The sequence below is a fragment of the Entelurus aequoreus genome, linkage group LG18 (genome assembly GCF_033978785.1).
Source record: "Entelurus aequoreus isolate RoL-2023_Sb linkage group LG18, RoL_Eaeq_v1.1, whole genome shotgun sequence".
NCBI lineage: Eukaryota > Metazoa > Chordata > Actinopteri > Syngnathiformes > Syngnathidae > Entelurus > Entelurus aequoreus.
The window spans coordinates 12,736,168-12,758,118 of record NC_084748.1 but is presented as its reverse complement, the minus strand read 5'-3'; the positions used below and the strand labels follow the sequence as shown (position 1 = coordinate 12,758,118).

The 21,951-nt window shown below is 41.5% G+C and overlaps 3 protein-coding genes across 3 annotated transcripts in view; 1 reads left to right on the top strand and 2 right to left on the bottom strand.

Annotated features, from left to right (window-relative positions):
• The window catches only part of LOC133633810 (uncharacterized), a 36,010-nt gene extending 24,611 nt beyond the window's left edge, over positions 1-11,399 (top strand). The window contains exons 27-32 of the mRNA XM_062026528.1: positions 39-118; positions 3,506-3,586; positions 3,687-3,764; positions 3,854-3,958; positions 8,381-8,480; positions 10,867-11,399. Coding sequence (XP_061882512.1) covers positions 39-118; positions 3,506-3,586; positions 3,687-3,764; positions 3,854-3,958; positions 8,381-8,480; positions 10,867-10,952 — 530 coding nt within the window. The 3' untranslated portion in view covers positions 10,953-11,399. The remainder of the gene's footprint in view (positions 1-38; positions 119-3,505; positions 3,587-3,686; positions 3,765-3,853; positions 3,959-8,380; positions 8,481-10,866) is intronic.
• Positions 11,400-11,735: 336 nt separating this feature from the next.
• LOC133633811 (guanine nucleotide exchange protein SMCR8-like) lies at positions 11,736-19,230 on the bottom strand. Its single transcript, XM_062026530.1, has 4 exons — positions 18,763-19,230; positions 16,356-16,768; positions 12,839-14,269; positions 11,736-12,169 (listed from the first exon to the last, which is right to left on the bottom strand). Exons 1-4 carry the CDS (start codon positions 18,946-18,948, stop codon positions 11,770-11,772), a joined length of 2,430 nt encoding a protein of 809 aa, XP_061882514.1. The 5' UTR covers positions 18,949-19,230; the 3' UTR covers positions 11,736-11,769.
• Positions 19,231-20,522: 1,292 nt separating this feature from the next.
• Positions 20,523-21,585, bottom strand: LOC133633818 (mitochondrial dynamics protein MID51-like). The gene is made up of 2 exons (XM_062026540.1): positions 21,410-21,585; positions 20,523-21,336 (listed from the first exon to the last, which is right to left on the bottom strand). Exons 1-2 carry the CDS (start codon positions 21,517-21,519, stop codon positions 20,835-20,837), a joined length of 612 nt encoding a protein of 203 aa, XP_061882524.1. The 5' UTR covers positions 21,520-21,585; the 3' UTR covers positions 20,523-20,834.
• Positions 21,586-21,951: the final 366 nt, after the last annotated feature.

The window sequence follows — 21,951 nt, the reverse complement described above, 5'->3', positions numbered from 1 at the left end:
TCATCTCCTTCAGAAAAATTAACCTCTCTCTGGTTCAGGTTTGCATCCAGTAGAAGGTTTACAGCTGCTCGGCTTTGTACTCCTTGTCCATAGATGCAACCTGGTCATCTACACTAATGTAAGTCACCTGGATGACCTCTGTTTTTGTACTTCCACCAAAAAGGGCTACCCCAAGTTTTCCCTACCAATCTGGTACAGGGTAAAACAGCTTGTTATTGCCCATACACAAAACCAGTCAGTTTTTCCTTTGGACCGACCAACATAGATAGTGTTTCTCATGAACAGCTCATAAGCACATGGTCTGCCAGAGCAAAAGACAGAGCAGGTGAGGATGAGTGTTACCAATTTGTCGACTTAGTTGTGATATTAACCCTTGTGCAAGCTTAAAGGGGAACTGCACTTCTTTTGGACATTTGCCTATCATTCTGAGAGACAAGAACACATCTTTCTATTTTTTTTAATTTTAAAGATGATAAACACTTGGAAGATGCAGCTAATGGAAGTCACCGTTGTAGCCTTCAAAACCCTCCGTTTTGTAAACACACTGCAAGTATATACAGTCGTGGTCAAAAGTTTATATACACTTGTAAAGAACATAATGTCATGGCTGTCTTGAGTTTCTACAACTCTTATTTTTTTGTGATAGAACAGGGGTCACCAACGCGGTGCCCGCGGGCACCAGGTAGCCCGTAAGGACCAGATGAGTAGCCCGCTGGCCTGTTCTAAAAATAGCTCAAATAGCAGCACTTACCAGTGAGCTGCCTCTATTATTTAAATTGTATTTATTTACTAGCAAGCTGGTCTCGCTTTGCTCGACATTTTTAATTCTAAGAGAGACAAAACTCAAATAGAATTTGAAAATCCAAGAAAATATTTTAAAGACTTGGTCTTCACTAACTGACAAAGAAACAGATGACAGATTTGGTGTCCAGTTCAAAGTGTGACATGATTTATTTAAAAATTTGAGAGTTGACTTTTGTATTTTACATGAGTTATTATTTGTACAAACATGGTGCAAAGTATTTCATGATTTGTTAAAAAAAATGTTAGTGGCTAGCTAGTTAAAATTGGATATTGTGATTTCACAAGACTGTCTTAGAAGTGATCATTTGAAAATGTTCAATTTGAAAAATGTGCACTTAGAGAAAATATAAAAATAAAGTGTTGCATATTGATATTTATCTGTTTCTATATATATTTATTGTGAGAAATCATTAAGATGATCAGAGTTTCCACAAAGATAAATATCATTAATTATTAATAATAACATAGAGTTAAAAGTAAATTGAGCAAATTGGCTATTTCTGGCAATTTATTTAAGTGTGTATCAAACTGGTAGCCCTTCGCATTAATCAGTACCCAAGAAGTAGCGCTTGGTTTCAAAAAGGTTGGTGACCCCTGTGATAGAGTGATTGGAGCACATACTTGTTGGTGACAAAAAACATTCATGAAGTTTGGTTATTTTATGAATTTATTATGGGTTTACTGAAAATGTAAACAAATCTGCTGGGTCAAAAGTATTCATACAGCAATGTTAATATTTGGTTACATGTCCCTTGGCAAGTTTCACTGCAATAAGGCGCTTTTGGTAGCCGTCCACAAGCTTCTGGCAAGCTTCTGGTTGAATTTTTGACCACTCCTCTTGACAAAATTGGTGCAGTTCAGCTAATTATGTTGGTTTTCTGACATGGACTTGTTTCTTCAGCATTGTCCACACATTTAAGTCAGGACTTTGGGAAGGCCATTCTAAAACCTTAATTCCAGCCTGATTTAGCCATTCCTTTACCACTTTTGACGTGTGTTCGGGGCCATTTTCCTGTTTGAACACCCAACTACACCCAAGACCCATTGTCCTGAAGAATTTGGAGGTACTCCTCCTTTTTCCATTGTCCCATTTACTCTCTGTTAAGCACCAGTTCCATTGGCAGCAAAACAGACCCAGAGCATATTACCACAACCATGCTTGACGGTAGGATGGTGTTCCTGGGATTAAAGGCCTCACCTTTTCTCCGCCAAACATATTGCTGGGTAGTGTGGCCAAACATCTAAATTTTTGTTTCATCTTACATCACGTGGACAATGATAAGACCTTCTGGAGGAAAGTTCTGTGGTCAGGTGAAACAAATTGAGCTGTTTGGCCTACAGGACAATGACCCCAAACACACGTCAAAAGTGGTAAAGGAATGGCTAAATCAGGCTACAATTAAGGTTTTAGAATGGCCTTCTCAAAGCCTGACTTAAAAGTGTGGACAATGCTGAACAAACAAGTCCATGTCAGAAAAAACAACAAATTTAGCTCAACTGTGCCAATTTGTCAAGGGGAGTGGTCAAAAATTCAAGCATAAGCTTGTGGATGGCTACCAAAAGCGCCTTATTGCAGTGAAACTTGCCAAGGGACATGTAACCAAATATTAACATTGCTGTATGTATACTTTTGACCCAGCAGATTTGGTCACATTTTCAGTAGACCCATAATCAATTCATAAAAGAACCAAACTTCATGAATGTTTTTGTCACCAAACAAGTATGTGCTCCAATCACTATATCACAATAAAATAAGAGTTGTAGAAATGATTGGAAATTCAAGACAGCCATGGCATTATGTTCTTTACAAGTGTATGTAAACTTTTGACCACGACTGTATATAATGTAGTAACAGACACGTTCATAAAACTATGTACGGTAATATGTTCAATATTTACCTCATTTGGTCATTTTAAGCATTGCTGGAAGTAATTATTTGGCATATTTATTTCGGTTTCTTTAGCGGCGCATGTCCGACAATGTGTTTCTCTACATCAGGATAAGAGTAAGTGTGTATACTTTATTTTCACATCCATTTCGAACAATGTTGCAATCAAAACCACATTGCAATTTTCTATTAAAAAAATTCCGGTGAAATTTTAGACCTCTAACCTTCAAATTGAACAATCCTATTACATAAGGAACACATGTTAAACTTGTTTGGGGTTGAGGGTTGTAGGGTTACAAGGGTTAAGTGAGAAATCGGCGCCATTGAGATGCCCCCTTTAAAAAAATTTTTTTTTAAAAAAAGTCTCTAGTGAAGTGAATCATATTTATATAGCACTTTTCTCTAGCGCTTTTACATAGTGACACCCAATATCTAAGTTACATTTAAACCAGTGTGGGTGGCACTGTGAGCAGGTGGGTAAAGTGTCTTGCCCAAGGACACAGGGGCAGTGACTAGAATGGCGGAAGCGGGGCTCGAACCTGGAACCCTCAAGTTGCTGGCACGGCCACACTACCAACCGAGCTATACCCCCAACCGAGCTGTACCGCCTAATCTAATAGCACTCAGGGAGCTGGCTCTGTCTGGTTTGGGATGTTAAATGACAAAAAGACGTGACATCAATCATGACATGATTAATTGCTGAACGCTTCTCTCAAAAACACATCTCTCTCAAATGTGTCAAAACATCAATCTTGTATTAAGAGAATGGATACCAGGATTAATCCACAATCACTATTTCTGCTTGTCCTTCAGTCCGATTGTTGGATCAGTCTGCTCATGCTCGTCGGCAGAGCCCACACATGTATCCCAAAACCAAGTGACGTCTACCTGCGTGTGAGTTTGTCGTCTTTCGTTTCCTGACATATTTTTTTTTAGCCCCGTTTGCATTTTTAAATGTCTCTTTTGACTCCTTTGGTTTCCTTCATTGAGCCAGGAAGCTGTACAAGTTGTGAACAGTATTCTGCAGACTTGCTCCGGCCGGAACATGAACATCTCAGGGAAATTCTTCATGGTATGAATGTGAACAACTGAGCGAACAACTTCCTTTTTAGTCTGTCACGTACACTAATTGTGTGCGCATGTGTCTCTCTCTCTCTCTAGCGTGACATTGATCAATCCAAGTTGCTGCTGCTCACTGGCGCTTTGAGAGAGATCATTCTCCATCCTCTACTCAGTCCAGTCATCCCCATTCTGAAAACCTTCCAGGTAAGAGCAAATACGCTGATGAGCTCGTACGAGTGAGAAGCTGCCTCCTGTTGGTTGGGAAGTAAAGTGCAACTAGTTCAGTGGTTCTTAACCTGGGTTCGATCAAACTCTAGGGGTTCGGTGAGTCGGCCTCAGGGGTTCGGCAGAGCCTCCGCCGCGGAGGTCAAGACACACCCGACTCATCGTGTAAACACAAACTTCTCCCTGTCGGCGTATTATGGATACGCCCAAACAATGTTCCCTCTAATTTTCCATATGTGTGAGCAAACGCAAAAACTCCTTGAGCATTCAGTGGAGCACATGTGAGCGACGTCAGACGTGCACATGCACTGTGGTCACACCTGCAGCACACCAGACCCAAACCTGACTAAATAACAAGTTTAATGTTTTATTATTATAATCAAATGACAGCAGTCATTTCCTTGAGATTATTTTCTAATATAAGTGTTTTGGCCCACTTACAATGACTATAACATTGTTTTTCATGAGCTTTGTACTAGTATTATGTCTGGGTGGGGGGTCCTGCTTTGGAAATAATGTGTACGCCTTTCAGATATCGCATTTAGTTCCCACTAAAACATTCACATGTTGCACAATGAGATGTAAACATGGGATTATGTGTACATTCCTGTAACTTTCTGTTTGTAAAATATATATTTATTATTTCTTTAATACAACATCATTTTATGAAACTGGTGGGGTTCGGTACCTCCAACAAGGTTAAGAACCACTGAACTAGTTATTTGCACACTACGGGTTATCCTGTAAATTAGGGGTCTTCAACGTGAAGTTGGCCCCCCTTATTGCAAATATTAAAAATAACACTTTGTGCTGTAAAAATGTTTTGTTAGTTTTTAAGTTATTCTGAAATACGTTTTCTGACTAGTGACGTCATCCAGCTCCCACCAACCCACCTTGTCAAAATTCCACCAAACTTGTCCCGTCTGTTTGGGCTACATTTGTGCTGCAAAGATTTCGTCCCAACTGTTATAGTTTTTATGTTAATGTCTTATTGTTTTTATTAGGGATGTCCGATAATGGCTTTTTTGCCGATATCCGATATTCCGATATTGTCCAACTCTTAATTACCGATACCGATATCAACCGATACAGATATATACAGTCGTGGAATTAACACATTATTATGCCTAATTTGGACAACCAGGTATGGTGAAGATAAGGTCATTTTTAAAAAATAAAAATAAAAAAAATAAGATAAATAAATTAAAAACATTTTCTTGAATAAAAAAAAAAGTAAAACAATATAAAAACAGTTACATAGAAACTAGTAATTAATGAAAATGAGTAAAATTAACTGTTAAAGGTTAGTACTATTAGTGGACCAGCACCACGCACAATCATGTGTGCTTGCAGACTGTATTGATACATATTGATGTATAATGTAGGAACCAGAACATTAATAACAGAAAGAAACAACCCTTTGGTGTGAATGAGTGTAAATGGGGGAGGGAGGTTTTTTGGGTTGGTGCTCTAATTGTAAGTGTATCTTGTGTTTTTAATGTTGATTTAATAAAAAACCCAAAAACAACTCGATACCGATAATAAAAAAACGATACAGATAATTTCCGATATTACATTTTAAAGCATTTATCGGCCGATATTATCGGACATCTCTAGTTTTTATGTTAACATCTTATTATTCATAACCAGCCCCCCAACCTGGTCAAACTCTCCCCAAATGTGTCCCCCCTTTGTCTGTGCTGCACAATTTTTTTTTGTCCATCTCAGTTTTTAAGTCAACGTTTTATTATTAATAACTAGCACCATAGCATAAAATTACAATAGACAAAATGTTTACGGCACCAACAAATGGCATTGTTATTTTGATATTTGCAATGATAAGGTGGGCCAACTGCGCACAGGTATTCAAAGAATACAATATAGCGCCGCAAATAACTAGCGGGTCACCAGAGCGCTAATTGCTAGCTGGTGGCTAGCACCGCTAACGGCTAGCTTGAGTGCTAACTTGAGTGCTTACAATTAGGTATCTTTAATGCTTTGATTATTATAATAATACAGTATAATTATTTATTCACGTTTGCGTTTCAAACCTGCAAAGTACACAGAGTACAGGTGGCCATGTCACTGCAATTTATAAACTAACATTGTGTATTTAAAGGCCTACTGAAAGCCACTACTACCGACCACGCAGTCTGATAGTTGATATATCAATGATGAAATCTTAACATTGCAACACATGCCAATACGGCCAGGTTAACTTATAAAGTGCAATTTTAAATTTCCTGCTAAACTTCCGGTTGAAAACGTCTATGTATGATGACGTATGCGCGTGACGTCAATCGTTGAAACGGAAGTATTCGGACACATTGAATCCAATACAAAAAGCTCTGTTTTCATCTCAAAATTCCACAGTATTCTGGACATCTGTGTTGGTGAATCTTTTGCAATTTGTTTAATGAACAATGAAGACTGCAAAGAAGAAAGTTGTAGGTGGGACCGGTGTATTAGCGGCTGGCTGCAGCAACACAAGCAGGAGAACTTTGACTTGGATAGCAGACGCGCTAGCCGACGCTAGCCGCCGACCGCACGGATGATCGGGTGAAGTCCTTCGTCGCTCCGTCGATCGCTGGAACGCAGGTGAGCACGGGTGTTGATGAGCAGATGAGGGCTGGCTGGCGTAGGTGGATAGCTAATGTTTTTAGCATAGCTCTGTGAGGTCCCGTTGCTAAGTTAGCTTCAATGGCGTCGTTAGCAACAGCATTGTTAAGCTTCGCCAGGCTGGAAAGCATTAACCGTGTAGTTACATGTCCATGGTTTAATAGTATTGTTGATTTTCTGTCTATCCTTCCAGTCAGGGGCTTATTTCTTCTGTTTATATATGCAGTTAAGCCCGATGCTATCACGTTAGCTCCGTAGCTAAAGTGTTTCGCCGATGTATTGTCCTGCACTGCAATCTAGTCCTTCACTCTGACGTTCCTCATCCACGAATCTTTCATCCTGGCTCAAATTAATGGGGTAATCGTCGCTTTCTCTGTCCGAATCGCTCTCGCTGCTGGTGTAAACAATGGGGAAATGTGAGGAGCCTTTCAACCTGTGACGTCACGCTACTTCCGGTACAGGCAAGGCTTTTTTTTATCAGCAACCAAAAGTTGCGAACTTTATCGTCGATGTTCTCTACTAAATCCTTTCAGCAAAAATATGGCAATATCGCGAAATGATCAAGTATGACACATAGAATGGATGTGCTATCTCCGTTTAAATACAAAAATTTCATTTCAGTAGGCCTTTAAAGACATTTACCGTATTTTTCGGACTATAAGTCGCAGTTTTTTTCATAGTTTGGTGCGACTTATACTCAGGAGCGACTTATGTGTAAAATTATTAACACATTACCGTAAAGTATCAAATAATATTATTTAGCTCATTCACGTAAGAGACTAAACGTATAAGATTTCATGGGATTTAGTGATTAGGAGTGACAGATTGTTTGGTAAACGTATAGCATGTTCTATATGTTATAGTTATTTGAATGACTCTTACCATAATATGTTACGTTAACATACCAGGCACGTTCTCAGTTGGTTATTTATGCGTCATATAACGTACACTTATTCAGCCTGTTGTTCACTATTCTTTATTTATTTTAAATTGCCTTTCAAATGTCTATTCTTGGTGTTGGGTTTTATCAAAAAAATTTCCCCAAAAAATGCGACTTATATTATGCATTTTCGGCCGGAGCGACTTATACTCCGAAAAATACGGTACTTTTGTGGAAAAACTACAGGTGGAATATCAACCAAAAAAAATTTACGTCCCCCCTGCAGTACCTCTGCGGACCCCTGTGAAGTGAAGTGAAGTGAAGTGAATTATATTTATATAGCGCTTTTCTCTAGTGACTCAAAGCGCTTTACATAGTGAAACCCAATATCTAAGTTACATTTAAACCAGTGTGGGTGGCACTGGGAGCAGGTGAGTAAAGTGTCTTGCCCAAGGACACAACAGCAGTGACTAGGATGGCGGAAGCGGGGATCGAACCTGCAACCCTCAAGTTGCTGGCACGGCCGCTCTACCAACCGAGCTATACCAAAGGAAAGTTTTATATAAACGAAATGAATGGTCAACTACTTTCAAAAATTAGTTGGTTATTCCTGCAAAGCTGTTTTGCTTGATGGCAGCCATGTTTTTTAACCAATGTTTTCCTGTTGGTTCACTAAACACCCTAAAGTCACAATGTGTGTCTTCTGGGACTGTGTGAGAAATTCACTTATGGGGTCAAACGAGGGGGTTTGACAACACTGCCACGGTGTGGTGTACATGTCAGAAAACTATTAGCACAGGCAACACAGTAGCTGTGCATATTTTAACACATTTTCAGTAGTTCAAAGGTATTTGATATTTTCATTACAGTATGTGTTTTTTTCTTTTCTTTCTGAATGCCAGAGTAACATGTGGGTGCTCTGCTGGTTCTGGAATTCGTGCGATGACATACTCCACAACGCTATCATGCAGAAGATCTATCGGGAGCTGGAAGAGACCACAGGTGGATTTTTTGTTGTTTTTTTAAAGCACGGAGAACTTCCTGAGACAAAAAAAAATGTTTCAAGTTGTGATATAATTTTCTAGTGCAAGGGTGTCCAAATAGTGGCCCAAAAAATAGCCTGATGCACATTTTAAAACTACTGTGACAAAAAAAAAAAAGATGGAGTAAAAAAAACGGTGCAATGTAATAAGAAAATGTTGCAAAATTGACACATAATACAAAGCTGCCATGCAGGCTGTTTTTTTTTAACATTAGAACTGTCATTGTTAAAAAAAATAATAAAATGTATAATTGAAAGATCTGAAGTAGATCTAGAGATTAAGGTGTTGAAAGTAAAAATAATATATATTGATAGGACTTTTTTTTTTTTTACACTAAAGAGTTGAGGGCGCCTTTTGAATCTTTTGAATTGTTTTTTTTGTAAACGGTTGTTTAAAAATATTAATTAACCAAAAGCAATGTGGTTATGAATTATTTACCTGTTTAAGGCTCTAATTACTTCACATCAACTAATACATTTTGAAAAATGCTTTTCTTTCACAACAAAAGGGCATAAAACAAAGAAATACACATTTTATGGCAACAGATCTGAAGTAGATTTTTAAATTTTGAAAGTAAAAAAATATATACAGTTGTGCTCATAAGTTTACATACTGTACCCTGGGAGAATTTATGATTTCTTGGCCATTCTTCAGAGAATATGAATGATAACACACAAACCTTTCTTCCACTCATGCGTAATGGTTGTGTGAAGCTATTTATTGCAAAACAACTGTTTACTCTTTTTAAATCAAAATGGCAAAAGAAAATACCCAAATGACCCTGATCAAAAGTTTACGTACCCCAGTGACTTTGATCTGATAACATCTACAAAAGTTGACACAAACAGGTTTTTAAATGGCTAATCAAGGTTCCAATCCTCACCTGTGACATGTTTGTTTGTAATTAATGTGTGTGTATAAAAGGTCTGAGTTTCTGGGCTTCTGACAGACCATTGCATCTTTCATCCAGTGCTGCACAGATGTTTCTGGATTCTGAGTCATGGGGAAGGCAAAATAAGTTTCAGAGGATCTGCGAGAAAAGGTAATTGAACTGCATAAAACAGGAAAGGGGTATAAAAAGATATCCAAGGAATTGAGAATGCCAATCAGCAGTGTTCAAACGCTGATTAAGAAGTGGAAAATGAGGGATTCAGGTAGACCAGCAAAGATTTCAGCCACAACTGCCAGGAAAATTGTTCGAGATGCAAAGAAAAATCCACAAATAACTTCAGCTGAAATACAGGACTCTCTGAAAAATTGTGGTGTGGCTGTTTCAAGATGCACAATAAGGAGGCACTTGAAGAAAAATGTGCTGCATTGTCGAGTCGCCAGAAGAAAGCCATTTCTGCGAAAATGTCACAAAGTATCCCGCTTACATTACGCCAAACAGCACAGAGACAAGCCTCAAAACTTCTGGAACAAAGTAATTTGGAGTGATGAGACCAAAATTGAACTTTTTGGCCACTCGACCATGCAGCCCATTTTTCTTCAAATGCCTCCTTATTGTGCATCTTGAAACAGCCACACCACAATTTTTCAGAGAGTCCTGTATTTCAGATGAAGTTATTTGTGGATTTTTCTTTGCACGTTCCACTTCTTAATCAGCGTTTGAACAGTGCTGATTGGCATTCTCAATTCCTTGGATATCTTTTTATACCCCTGTCCTATTTTATGCAGTTCAATTACCTTTTCTCGCAGATCCTTTGACAATTCTTTTGCCTTCCCCATGACTCAGAATCCAGAAACATCTGTGCAGCACTGGATGAAAGATGCAATGGTCTGTCAGAAGCCCAGAAACTCACTGACCTTTTATACACACACATTCATTACAAACAAACATGTCACAGGTGAGGATTGGAACCTTGATTAGCAATTCAAACCTGTTTGCGTCAACTTTTGTGCATGTTATCAGATCAAAGTCACTGAGGTATGTAAACTTTTGATCAGGGTCATTTGGGTACTTTCTTTTGTCATTTTGATTTAAAAAGATTAAACACAGTTGTTTGCCAATAAATAGCTTCACACAACCATTAAGCGTGAGTGGAAGAAAGGTTTTTGTGTTATCATTCATATTCTCTGAATGTCCAAGAAATCATAAATTCTCCCAGGGTATGTAAACTTATGAGCACAACTGTATATATGACTTTTTTTTAACACTTGAATTACTGAGACCCTTTTGGGTCCCCGGGACCTTAAACATTCACCAGAATTGAGCCCTTAGGTAACTTGCAATGTATATTGTAATGGTTTTAAAAATCAAGCTTTCATTTTCAGTGTGTGGCCCTCTGTGGAACAAGTTTGGACACCCCTGTGTAAAAACATTTTTGTGTCTCCATCTTCACCAGCGGACCCCACCAGTGCTCTTCACTCCATTAGACACCTTCTGGATCCTCAAGCCAGACGCTGGCACCAGCAAGTCGTGAAGCTTTGAAGCTTGGCACAGCTGCAGACGCTGCGTTTTAGCAGGAAACGCCTGTAGCACCCTCCCCCCCGTTCCTCTGCCTGTGCACTCACGGCCCAGCTTGGTAAGCCAAGCCCCTTTTTTTTCCCTCCATCTCATGACGACCACATGCCATCCGTCAAAAGTTTTCTTATAGCAGCTGCTTGATGTGGGGGAGAGATGCAGTTTTCAAAAGCTTTGAAACCCCTCCCACTTTTTGGCTACAACCAGAACTGCCAATCAATGGCTTGATGCAGAGACTGTAAAAACGATATATTTCTTATGATTATATGTATATGTTGAAGGGTCTTGTGTATTTGCCATTCATCAGTTTGAAACTGATGAATGGCAAATACATTTTCTTTAACTAAAAATACAAATAAGTTTCCCTATTTTCCAAACACTATGTAAATATTCTAAACTATAGTCCAATTAAAAGATGAAGACTAAAGATGACTCAATACTCATTTATTTACTTCCTTTTGAATTACTTTTTCTGCTCTGATTTGATAAAAAAAAAAAAAAAATACTGGCTGTTTACATTTTTTTGATGGCCGATTGTAATTGCAGATGAAAAACTGAATGTTCAATTTAAAATTGTAATCCTTTTGTAATCGCGACGTAACAGAAAAACAATTTGCGGGCCGCTCGTTGGGCATTTCGCTACAAAAGATCCTCAGATGAAGTTTCTGTGCCTTTTTAAAACGTCAACTTGTGTTTAAACTTGAAGACGTTACAATAAAGGGTGAAAACACAAACAGAAGATAGGTTCAATAATTTATTTGGCATATTCTTGATCTGGCAGTTTTCAAGTTGTCGTGGTGTTTCTGTGGACGTGCAGCGGCACGTAGGAGAAGCGTAGCACCGGCGGTCCGCGTCCCGCGTGGTGCCGCTTGATGAGGTCCGACAAGTAACGCAATATGGTCAAGTCGCCCGCCACGGACGGGATGTCTTTTCCGTGCCGGAGCTCGTCGGTATCGAACGTGAACAGCAGAGCCCGATTGGCCAGCGCCGTCAGCCCGCTCTCCAGGTGCAGCAGGTAGGTGGCTCCGCGCAGGATGTTGGTGGAGCGATCGGCCAGGGTCTTGATGAGCGAGCCAGCGTAGGACGGACAGCGCAGCGTCCTCTGGTCCAAGTCCAGCAGGCCCAGATAGCGACTGTAGCGCGTCAGGGAGTGAAGCGTGGTGGAAGACGGCGAGGATGACGACCTGATCAACCACAAAAAGACATTTGATAAACAGGAATTTTTTATGCATTCTAAATCGTAAATAAAATTGTAGCAAAAGAGCCGATGATAGTCGCTCAGTTCCGCCTATTGCTTGTATTCTGACACGTGACTTCTTCCCGGAGGTGAAAACTAGGGATGCCTGATATCAGACTGCCGATATTTTCGACCGATAAATGCTTTAAAATGTAATATCAGGAATTATCTGTATTTGTTTCAAAATGATCAGTATCGGTTTCATAAAGTAAAATTTATGACTATTTAAAACGCCGCTGTGTACACGGACGTAGGGAGAAGAACAGAGTGCCAATAAACCTTAAAGGCACTGCCTTTGCGTGCCGGCCCAATCACATAATATCTACGGCTTTTCACACACAAGTGAATGCAAGTCATACTTGGTCAACAGCCATACAGGTCACACTGAGGGTGTCCGTATAAACAACTTTAACACTGTTACAAATATGCGCCACACTGTGAATCCACACCAAACAAGAATGACAAACACATTTCGGGAGAACATCCGCACCGTAACACAACATAAACACAACAGAAAAAATACCCAGAACCCCTTGCAGCACTAACTCTTCCGGTATGCTACAATATACACCCCCGCTACCCCCTACACCCCCACATCAAAATGTAAGAAAGTCACCTGTGGACGCCTATCAGCCTCCAGGTGAGCAGGTCACTCAGCTGGAGCGGCGTGCTCAGACACGGCATCACCACGCCGACACCGGGCGCCGGCAGGAAGAGACTCAGTCCGTCCACAGTCTTCCTCAGCAGACCTTCATCGCGACTCACGACCACCAGCGGTCGGCCGCTCAGCAGACAGAACACGGCGTCGTGAGAGAAGGAGTTCTGCTTGAGGAAGCGTAGAGCTCGCCGCCCCGCCTTCCTCCGTGTGGTCTTATCCGAGGCGGCGCCGTGGACCTTCTGCAGCGGGGACGGCGGGTCCGAGGAGCCGGTGAAGCTGCTGCTGTCCCATGCCTCGTCTGCGGCGCTGGGCGGCCGGAGAGGAGCGTGGGTCGACCAGCGGTCAATGTCGAGCGGCGTGCTAAAGTTCATGGCGAGGTCAGGCGGCGTCTGGTGACCTGGACTACTCCCTAGGCGGCCATCTTCATCAGCGAGGCTCCTCGCCCAAGATGCCACCTCCACCGTGACATCACCGCTAAACAGTTTGTCATCACAGGTCTTAATTTCTGTTGGCTCCTCCCACTTTTCTGAGAGGCCGTTGCTAAGAGGCTGTCGCTCCGCCTCTTCCTCCGTGATGGCGGCGAGGTCCTCGGGGACGATGGACTCGGTGGTGCTCAGGATTTCGATGCTGTCCTCGCTGTTGGCTCGTCTGGCGTATCCTCTCGCTCGCCGCGGCGCCGCCTCGGACTTTGAAGCGAGCGTCGGGAGGTGGAAGGCGGTGTCGGCGTCCCGCTGCGTGCGATACGAGCGCTCCGTCCCGAGGACCTCGATACTGTCGTTGCTGCTGATGCTTCCCGTCTCCGTGGTGACCTGAGGGTCGGAGGTCACGACTTCTCCCGCCTCCATTTTGATGGGCAGCTCCTCCACGCAGGAGCAGAAAGACCGCGGCTCCTGGCTTTGACTTCCTGTTGCTTTCAGCGACGCTTCCTTGCCGCCAATCTCCTCCTCCGCCTCTTCTTCATCAGCATCGTCATCATCATCCGGGCGCCACAGCTCAAAGAGGAAGTCGGTGAGTCGCAGCTTCTTGGAGAGCGAGCGGGCGATGTGAGCGTTACGCAGGGCGCCGGCGTCGCCACGGAGACGGTACTCCGTGTGAGCCAGCTGCTCTCTCGTCAGTGACAGGAAGTAGGCGTTGCACAGCTCGTCTATTGACTTCAGGTGACGCTCTGACCTGCGGGGGCGGGGCGGTGACAGAAGAGGAGGCGGGGCTGCGGCCGCGTCTGTCAAGGCGGGGTCGTAAGGCAGGAAGTCAGGCTGTTTGAGCTTCCTGTTTGGGTAGGAAGTCACCTGGCGGAGGAGATCTTTGTGAGTGAAGATGGAGCGCTCCAACGCTTCCAATTCGTCCGGCTTTCCTCCCTCGCCATACTCCAGCAGCGTCGAGCGTGCGTACCTGAAACAGTCACATGATCACAGCTCTGTGGGCGGAGCTTAACCCTGTAACACCCCTTGTTGTAAAATTACAACATTACCTTTAACCATCCTAAAAAACAATCCCTTATATATATATATATATTTTTTAGTCATTGGGTCCTATTGTTCAGTCTCACAAGGCTATTGGATCGTAAATGTGTTTATAAGTCACGCCTTCTGGCCATGAACTCACACAACCTCTCAAGGTTTCCTTCGAAAAACATCTATTTGTTTCATTGGACTGGATTCATCAGATTCAAGTAAGTAAAATGTCTTATATAATTTTTTGGGTTGTTATTATTAATGGGTTAGATTTATATAGCGCTTTTCTAGGCACTCAAAGCGCTTCACAATGTTATTACAATGTGTAGAGCAGGGGTGTCAAACTCTGGCCCGTGTAATTTCACTTGGCCCTTGAGGCGTTATCAAATTAGCACTGGAGCTGGCCCGCCGATTATATACAGCGGCGGTGCCGCGGTAACACCTCATTCACCACTAATTCTCATACTTGCCAACCCTCCCGGGAGACTCCCAATTTCACTGCCCCTCCCAATAATAGTCACGTCTGCTTTTCATCCAGTCCGACTGCTGGCCCAATCACATGATTTCACATGCGGCTTCTGCACACACACACACAAGTGAATGCAACGCATACTTAATCAACAGCGATACAGGTTACACTGAGGGTGCCCGTATAAACAACTTTTACACTGTTACAAATATGCGCCACACTGTGAACCCACACCAAACAAGAATGACAAACACATTTCGGGAGAACATCCGCACCGTAACACAACATAAACACAACAGAACAAATACCCAGAACCCTTTGCAGCACTAACTCTTCCGGGACGCGACAAGGTGTGTGTGTGTGTGAGGGGGGGTTTGGTGGTAGCGGGGGGTGTATATTGTAGCGTCCCGGAAGAGTTAGTGCTGCAAGAGGTTCTGGGTATTTGTTCTGTTGTGTTTATGTTGTGTTACGGTGCGGATGTTCTCCCAAAATGTGTTTGTCATTCTTGTTTGGTGTGGGTTCACACAGTGTGGCGTATATTTCTAACAGTGTAAAAGTTGTTTATACGGGCACCCTCTGTGTAACCTGTATAGCTGTTGATTAAGTATGCCTTGCATTCACATGTTTGTGCATACAGACGGCGCACATATTTTGTGATCAGGCCGGCACGTTGTTAGAATGCATGAAAAGCAGACGTGACGACAGCTCGTAGTCGACGTTAAAGGCAGTGCCTTTAAGGCACGCCCTCAACTCTGTGGTCCCGGCGGACTACGAGATATAATGACTGATGAACACCTTTGTTCGATAATGAAGGTTGCCTCAGCTCAAAGCCTGAGCCCCGACATTAGCATCCAAGCAAAGATGGCAGGTATCTGACTTAGGCATATCAGATTAGATCAGTGTGTTGCAAACTGAGCAGTTTAAAGTCCTGAATGGTTGGTTTATTCATTGTGATTTTGTTTTCAAATTTATTAGCCTGTGGAAAAAGTCAATGTTGATATTTACCTCAGAAGGCTGCAAATAGAAAAGAGGCATTCAATTTGTATTTGATATGCCATTATTTTATTATTTGAAACTCGATTTTGCATGTCACTATAAAGTTATATAAGCCTTGCTTGTTCAATATTCAATGCAAAACTTGTTTGGGTCCCTATTAAAAGGTAAATTTGTTCAACCTTGGCCCGCGGCTTTGTTCAGTTTAAAATTTTGGCCCACTCTGTATTTGAGTTTGACACCCCTGGTCTAGAGCATGTACATATGTAGTTATTGTGGAACAGATGTATCAAATTTCATTTAGAGCTTGTTATATAATTGTCGCAAATATACAACACTGGGTGAATGTGCTAGTCAAAATGCTGGCTTGTTACAGTGGGCTCAAACAGGTTGTATTCCCTCCACTACATCACTGCCTGAAGTATTTTCTCTATACATGGATAGTATACATTATACCCTTGTGTTGTGTTCAAATGCCTCCTACAACATCTAAAAGGTCAAAAATTTTTTTTTTTAGGTTTTTCTATATTTGGGTCTTACAGGGTTAAGAGTTCAAACTTACTGAAGCTCCTGTAGTTTCCGCTGCAGCTCCAGAGAAAAGGCCTGCCTGTTGCCCGTCTTCAGGCTCTCGGACGCTCGGGAGAAGCCGGCCGCCAGCCGGGCGAAGTTCTCCATGAGCTTGTTCTGGTCCGAGCACACGTACGCCATGCAGAAGGGCCGCACCATGCCGCGCGCCTCCAGGTCGTACAGCGTCACGTGCTGCACGTAGGCGAAGGCGCTCTCCGCCGAGTCGCCCAGGACCACCTTGGAGTCTTCGCTGAAGCTGAGGCGGGGGCCCGTGGAGGCGGAGGGGGCGTGGCCAGGTCCCGACGCCTGGTAGTCCACCGACATGATGCGCACGGAGAAGTGGTTGAGGTCGAAGGAGCCGATGACTTTGGGGTCGTCTGGGATGGTCATGACAGGTGTTGGACCCACCTGGACGCACAAACACAGTAAGCACTACTTCTGCAACAGTGTATTTATATGAGGTATTGCCCCCTAGTGGCTGTGAGTGGTATGACAATCACACTGAATGCTTTGATTTTTTCCAGCAATGACCTCATCGCCTCTATATTTTTGTCATTTTCTGTTTTGGAACAATATAATGTTTTTGGGTATATTTAACATGAAATATACAGTAAATTCAATTAATCTTAAATTGGTGCTTAATGCCACCTAGTGGTGGATTGCACACATGCCTTATAGTTAAATAGAATGAACTGCTGCAAAATTGTTTGCGTCATATGTCACACAAAAGCTAATGGCAGTTTTTCCTATATTTTCATTTTAAACATGACAGGGTAGAGTGAACGTACCACACACACAACTGTAAAGTCCACTGCCACCTTGTGGTGGGTCGTACACATGACATCTTAAATCCTGTCCAATGAAGAGGGTTTGGTGGATCGATTCAAGTATTGATGGCATCGAAACCGATGGTAGTGTCGGTATTGGATTGATACTCCTGTGATGTAATCGATATTTTTGAGTTTTGTACTATGTTTTCACAAATATTGTATTGTTTTAGGGCTGTCAAATGATTGTTTATAAATTAGATTTATCACCATTTGAAGTTTGGATTAATTATGATTGATCACAGGTGATTATTCACCGGCTTCTTTGAGTCATTAAAAAACCGGTACTCTTTAATATAGGATCTTTGAAGATCCCCGAAAGGAAATGGATGAATGAATAGATTTATAAAGTCAAATTTTGATCATGTTTTAGAATAGTTTCAATACATATTTGCATCATATATACATAATATATTTATGTAATCCAAACTTGGCTACTTCACCTTTCAAATGTTCTATATTTCCATTCCTTGGACTTGCCACCATGTGACATTCACCATGATGTAAATATTAGTACAAATATTTACCATGATGTAAATATTAGTACAAATATTTACCGTGATGTAAATATTAGAACGCATGTTTACCATGATGTAAATATTAGAACGCATATTTACCATGATGTAAATATTAGAACGCATATTTACCATGATGTAAATATTAGTACACATATTTACCATGATGTAAATATTAGTACAAATATTTACCGTGATGTAAATATTAGTACAAATATTTACCGTGATGTAAATATTAGAACGCATATTTACCATGATGTAAATATTAGTACAAATATTCACCGTGATGTAAATATTAGAACAAATATTTACCATGATGTAAATATTAGTAGAAATATTTACCGTGATGTAAATATTAGTACGTATCTACCACGATGTAAATATTAGTACAAATATTTACCACAATGTAAATATTAGAACAAATATTTACCATGATGTAAATATTAGAACACATATTTACCATGATGTAAATATTAGTACACATATTTACCATGATGTAAATATTAGTACAAATATTTACCGTGATGTAAATATTAGTACAAATATTTACCGTGATGTAAATATTAGAACGCATATTTACCATGATGTAAATATTAGTACAAATATTCACCGTGATGTAAATATTAGAACAAATATTTACCATGATGTAAATATTAGTAGAAATATTTACCGTGATGTAAATATTAGTACGTATCTACCACGATGTAAATATTAGTACAAATATTTACCACAATGTAAATATTAGAACAAATATTTACCATGATGTAAATATTAGAACACATATTTACCATGATGTAAATATTAGTACACATATTTACCATGATGTAAATATTAGCACAAATATTCACCATGATGTAAATATTAGTACAAATATTTACCATGATGTAAATATTAATACAAATATTTACCATGATGTAAATATTAGAACACATATTTACCATGAAGTAAATATTAATACAAATATTTACCAGGATGTAAATATTAGAACAAATATTTACCATGAAGTAAATATTAGTACAAATATGATGTAAATATTAATAGAAATCTTCAATCTGCTGACCTGCTCGGAGAATTCTGCCACCAGCACAAAGTCGCAGTGGAATTTGGCCGTCGAGCTCCAGGGGTGTGTGGAAGAAAGCAGCGGGACGGAGAGCGCGTCTGGCAGCCCCCCGCTGTCGCCCTCCGCCGCCTCCTCCCCGAAGCCCTCCGGCCCCGTGAAGGGCAGCAAGTCCGGCGACGAGATCATCTCCTCGGCGGCGATCAGGCACCGGCGCGCGGAACTTCTCCGTCCAAGTCGGCCATGGGTCACCTCGCACTGTGTCGGGTCCTCCAACAAGTCATGTGAGCGCGGAGAAGACTCACTTCCTCCCTGACTGAAATCACCGCAAATAGCACAACTTCCCCGGGATTATTCCGCTTTTTCCCCCGCAGACTTCACGGCCTTCTAACGTTTCTCATAAACTTCTTCCCTTCCGCTAAGAGCGCGCATGTTTGGACACGTGACCGCCCGCCCGTGCAGCTGACCTGTTTCCAGATTGTCAAAAACAATTTTCAACTGCGACGTCAAGTCACACGTGCCAATACACAACCACTTCCGGTATGCACTTTCAAAACAAAACACCGACAAACTTGAATTCAAGCACGTCCGGAAAATCAACAAAGCGCTTCACATTTAGAGAAGATCTTTGTGAAGTGTTTTGTGTAATTAGAAACATAGCAAACCACTCTTTATGCGTAAACAATCTTTGACCAGTGTGTCCTAGTACCGCTTTAAAACCAGCACAGCATTTCTGTAGTATAGAAGATCTTTGTTTTAAAGACTCAGCGAAATGCAAACCAGAGTACGCTTGCTCCATAGAGGATCTTTGACTAGCGTTTTTTTTTTTTTGCAAAAGGCCAAAGAAAGGGCTAGTGGATTTCTGTTGTAAAGAGGATCTTTGGTTTGCATTTTGCTTTGTCATTAAAAAAAAACAGACTACTCTTGTCAAATAGAGGGTCTTTGACAAGTGTTGTTTTTGCTGTAGGGCTTTAAAACCAGTAATGCATTCCTGTTAAATAGAGGATCTTTGGTTTGCGTTTTGCTGTAAGTCATTAAAAAAGCAGACTAATTTTGCAAAAGGCCATAGAAAGAGATAGTGCATTTCTGTTGTATAGAGGATCTTTGGTTTGCATTTTGCTTTGTCATTAAAAAAACAGACTACTCTTGTCAAATAGAGGATCTTTGACAAGTGTTTTTTTTGCAGTATAGGGCTTTAAAAACAGCATTGCATTCCTGTGTCTATATGGCAAGAGTAATCTTGTCATATAGATCTTTGACGAATATTTTTTCAGTAGAGCTTTAAAACAGCATTGCATTCTTGTTAAATAGAGGATCTTTGGTTTGCAATTTGCTGTAAGTCATTAAAAAGCAGACTTCTGGTGTTATATAGAGGATCTTTAACGAGTGGGGTTTTTTTTTTGCAGTAGGACTTTAAAAGCAGCATTGGATTCCTGTAAATAGAGGATCTTTGGTTTGCGATTTGTTGTAAATTGTTAAAAAAGCAGATTACTCTTGTCATCTAGAGGATCTTTGACAAGTGTTTTTTTGTTGCAGTAGGGCTTTCATTTGTCGTCACACAGATAAGCACGCATTTTTGCATTTTGGATGAACATTTTCTTTTCAGATTCTTGTGTTTATCTGATAAAATTGAAATCCATAAAGAGGAAAACAGCACAAAATCCAATTTTATGGCAATAGATCTTTGACATGTGCTTTTTGCACTAAATCTGATTAAAGGAACTTTGACAACCAAACAACTATTACAATCTTACAAAGTGCTTTATTGTCATTTGTCATTTTCACTGACATCTTTCTCTCATCAAGGACATCTGCAACATTCACTCCGTTTTAAAAAGATACTTGGCTAAAATGAGGACACTTGCATGAAGATAAGTAACACCGAGATTGAGCACACTTTACTTCCTGTATGCTAAACGCGTAACCGTAGCAACGCAATCAGGAACAGTTGCAAATGTGTACAAAACTAACCCCCATGAGTTGAAGTGTTTTTTTGTTTATTGTTTTTTCCAATCAGGCACATTCTGAGGCACCCTGATGGTTGGCACGGTGAAGTGGAGCATGTCGCTAAGGTGTCACATGAGCAGGATTTCAGGCTGGGAGGCGGCGCAGTACAACATGAAGCCCATCTGGTCCACCTGCTCCTCCGTCAGGCCGCTCAGCAAGTTGACGGCGGGCTTGAAGTAGCTGAGCAGGACTTCCTGCTCCAGGTGGCCGATCAGCTCGGCCACGCACTGCCGGAAGCGAAGGTGCAGACTGGGCTCGCTCCAGTCGCCCTCGCGCTCGCTCAGGTGCAGGACCAGGTTGGCCAGGGGGGCGGAGCCCAGCGGGCGCAGGGCGGGGTTGAGGCGACACACCGCCTTGAGCAACTTGAGCGCGGTCCGGCGGCGGCCGTCGTCGGCGGCGTCCAGCTGGGCCAGGCGCCGCGTCTCCCAGGGGTAGAGGGAGAGGTGCCAGGCGTGGTGCCAGGGAGACGTGAGCTCGGGCTGGGCCGTCAGGACCACGTCGGCCTCCCTCAGGACCGGCAGCACCGTGATGAAGAGCGTCTCGTCACTCGCGCTGCGTTCACTTGTGGGCCTGAAAAGGAGGAATTGTCACTCACGAGTCATCCTGCACACTTTTTCACTCCCAAACGTGCGGTGCGACAAACCGAATCTCCAGTCTCAGGCCCGGTCCTCCCGGCACCGGTCCGACCAGACAGTCCAAAGTGCTGCTGACGGACGGCCAGTTCATCGTTTCCATGACGACCTTGCTGAACATGTTGACGACAGCCTCTGCTGACAAGTAGCCGCCCACCAGGTACCTGCAGAAACATCACACCACTAAAAAACACTTTTCAAACATAAAATGACGCTTACACATTCACTGTGGACACTTTTGAATGGATCTACCGGTACTTTTTACACTCTCACAACATAAACCATCAAGTACGGAAAAAACTAACGTGACCATGAAAAGCACGTATAAAATAAAATAACACTCGAAAAAACAAAATGATGCTCAAACAAGACAATAAAGTTGGTGAAGAAAACGTAAGAGTGCAATAAAAACATAAAATGTCTACTAAAAACATAACATACTATTCAAACTGGCAATAAAAAAAAAAATCAAACAAAAAAAAGCAAAATATTACATTAAAGAAATAAAAATAAAAACAAGTTCAAAATGAAATGGCGCTCAGACAAAAACATT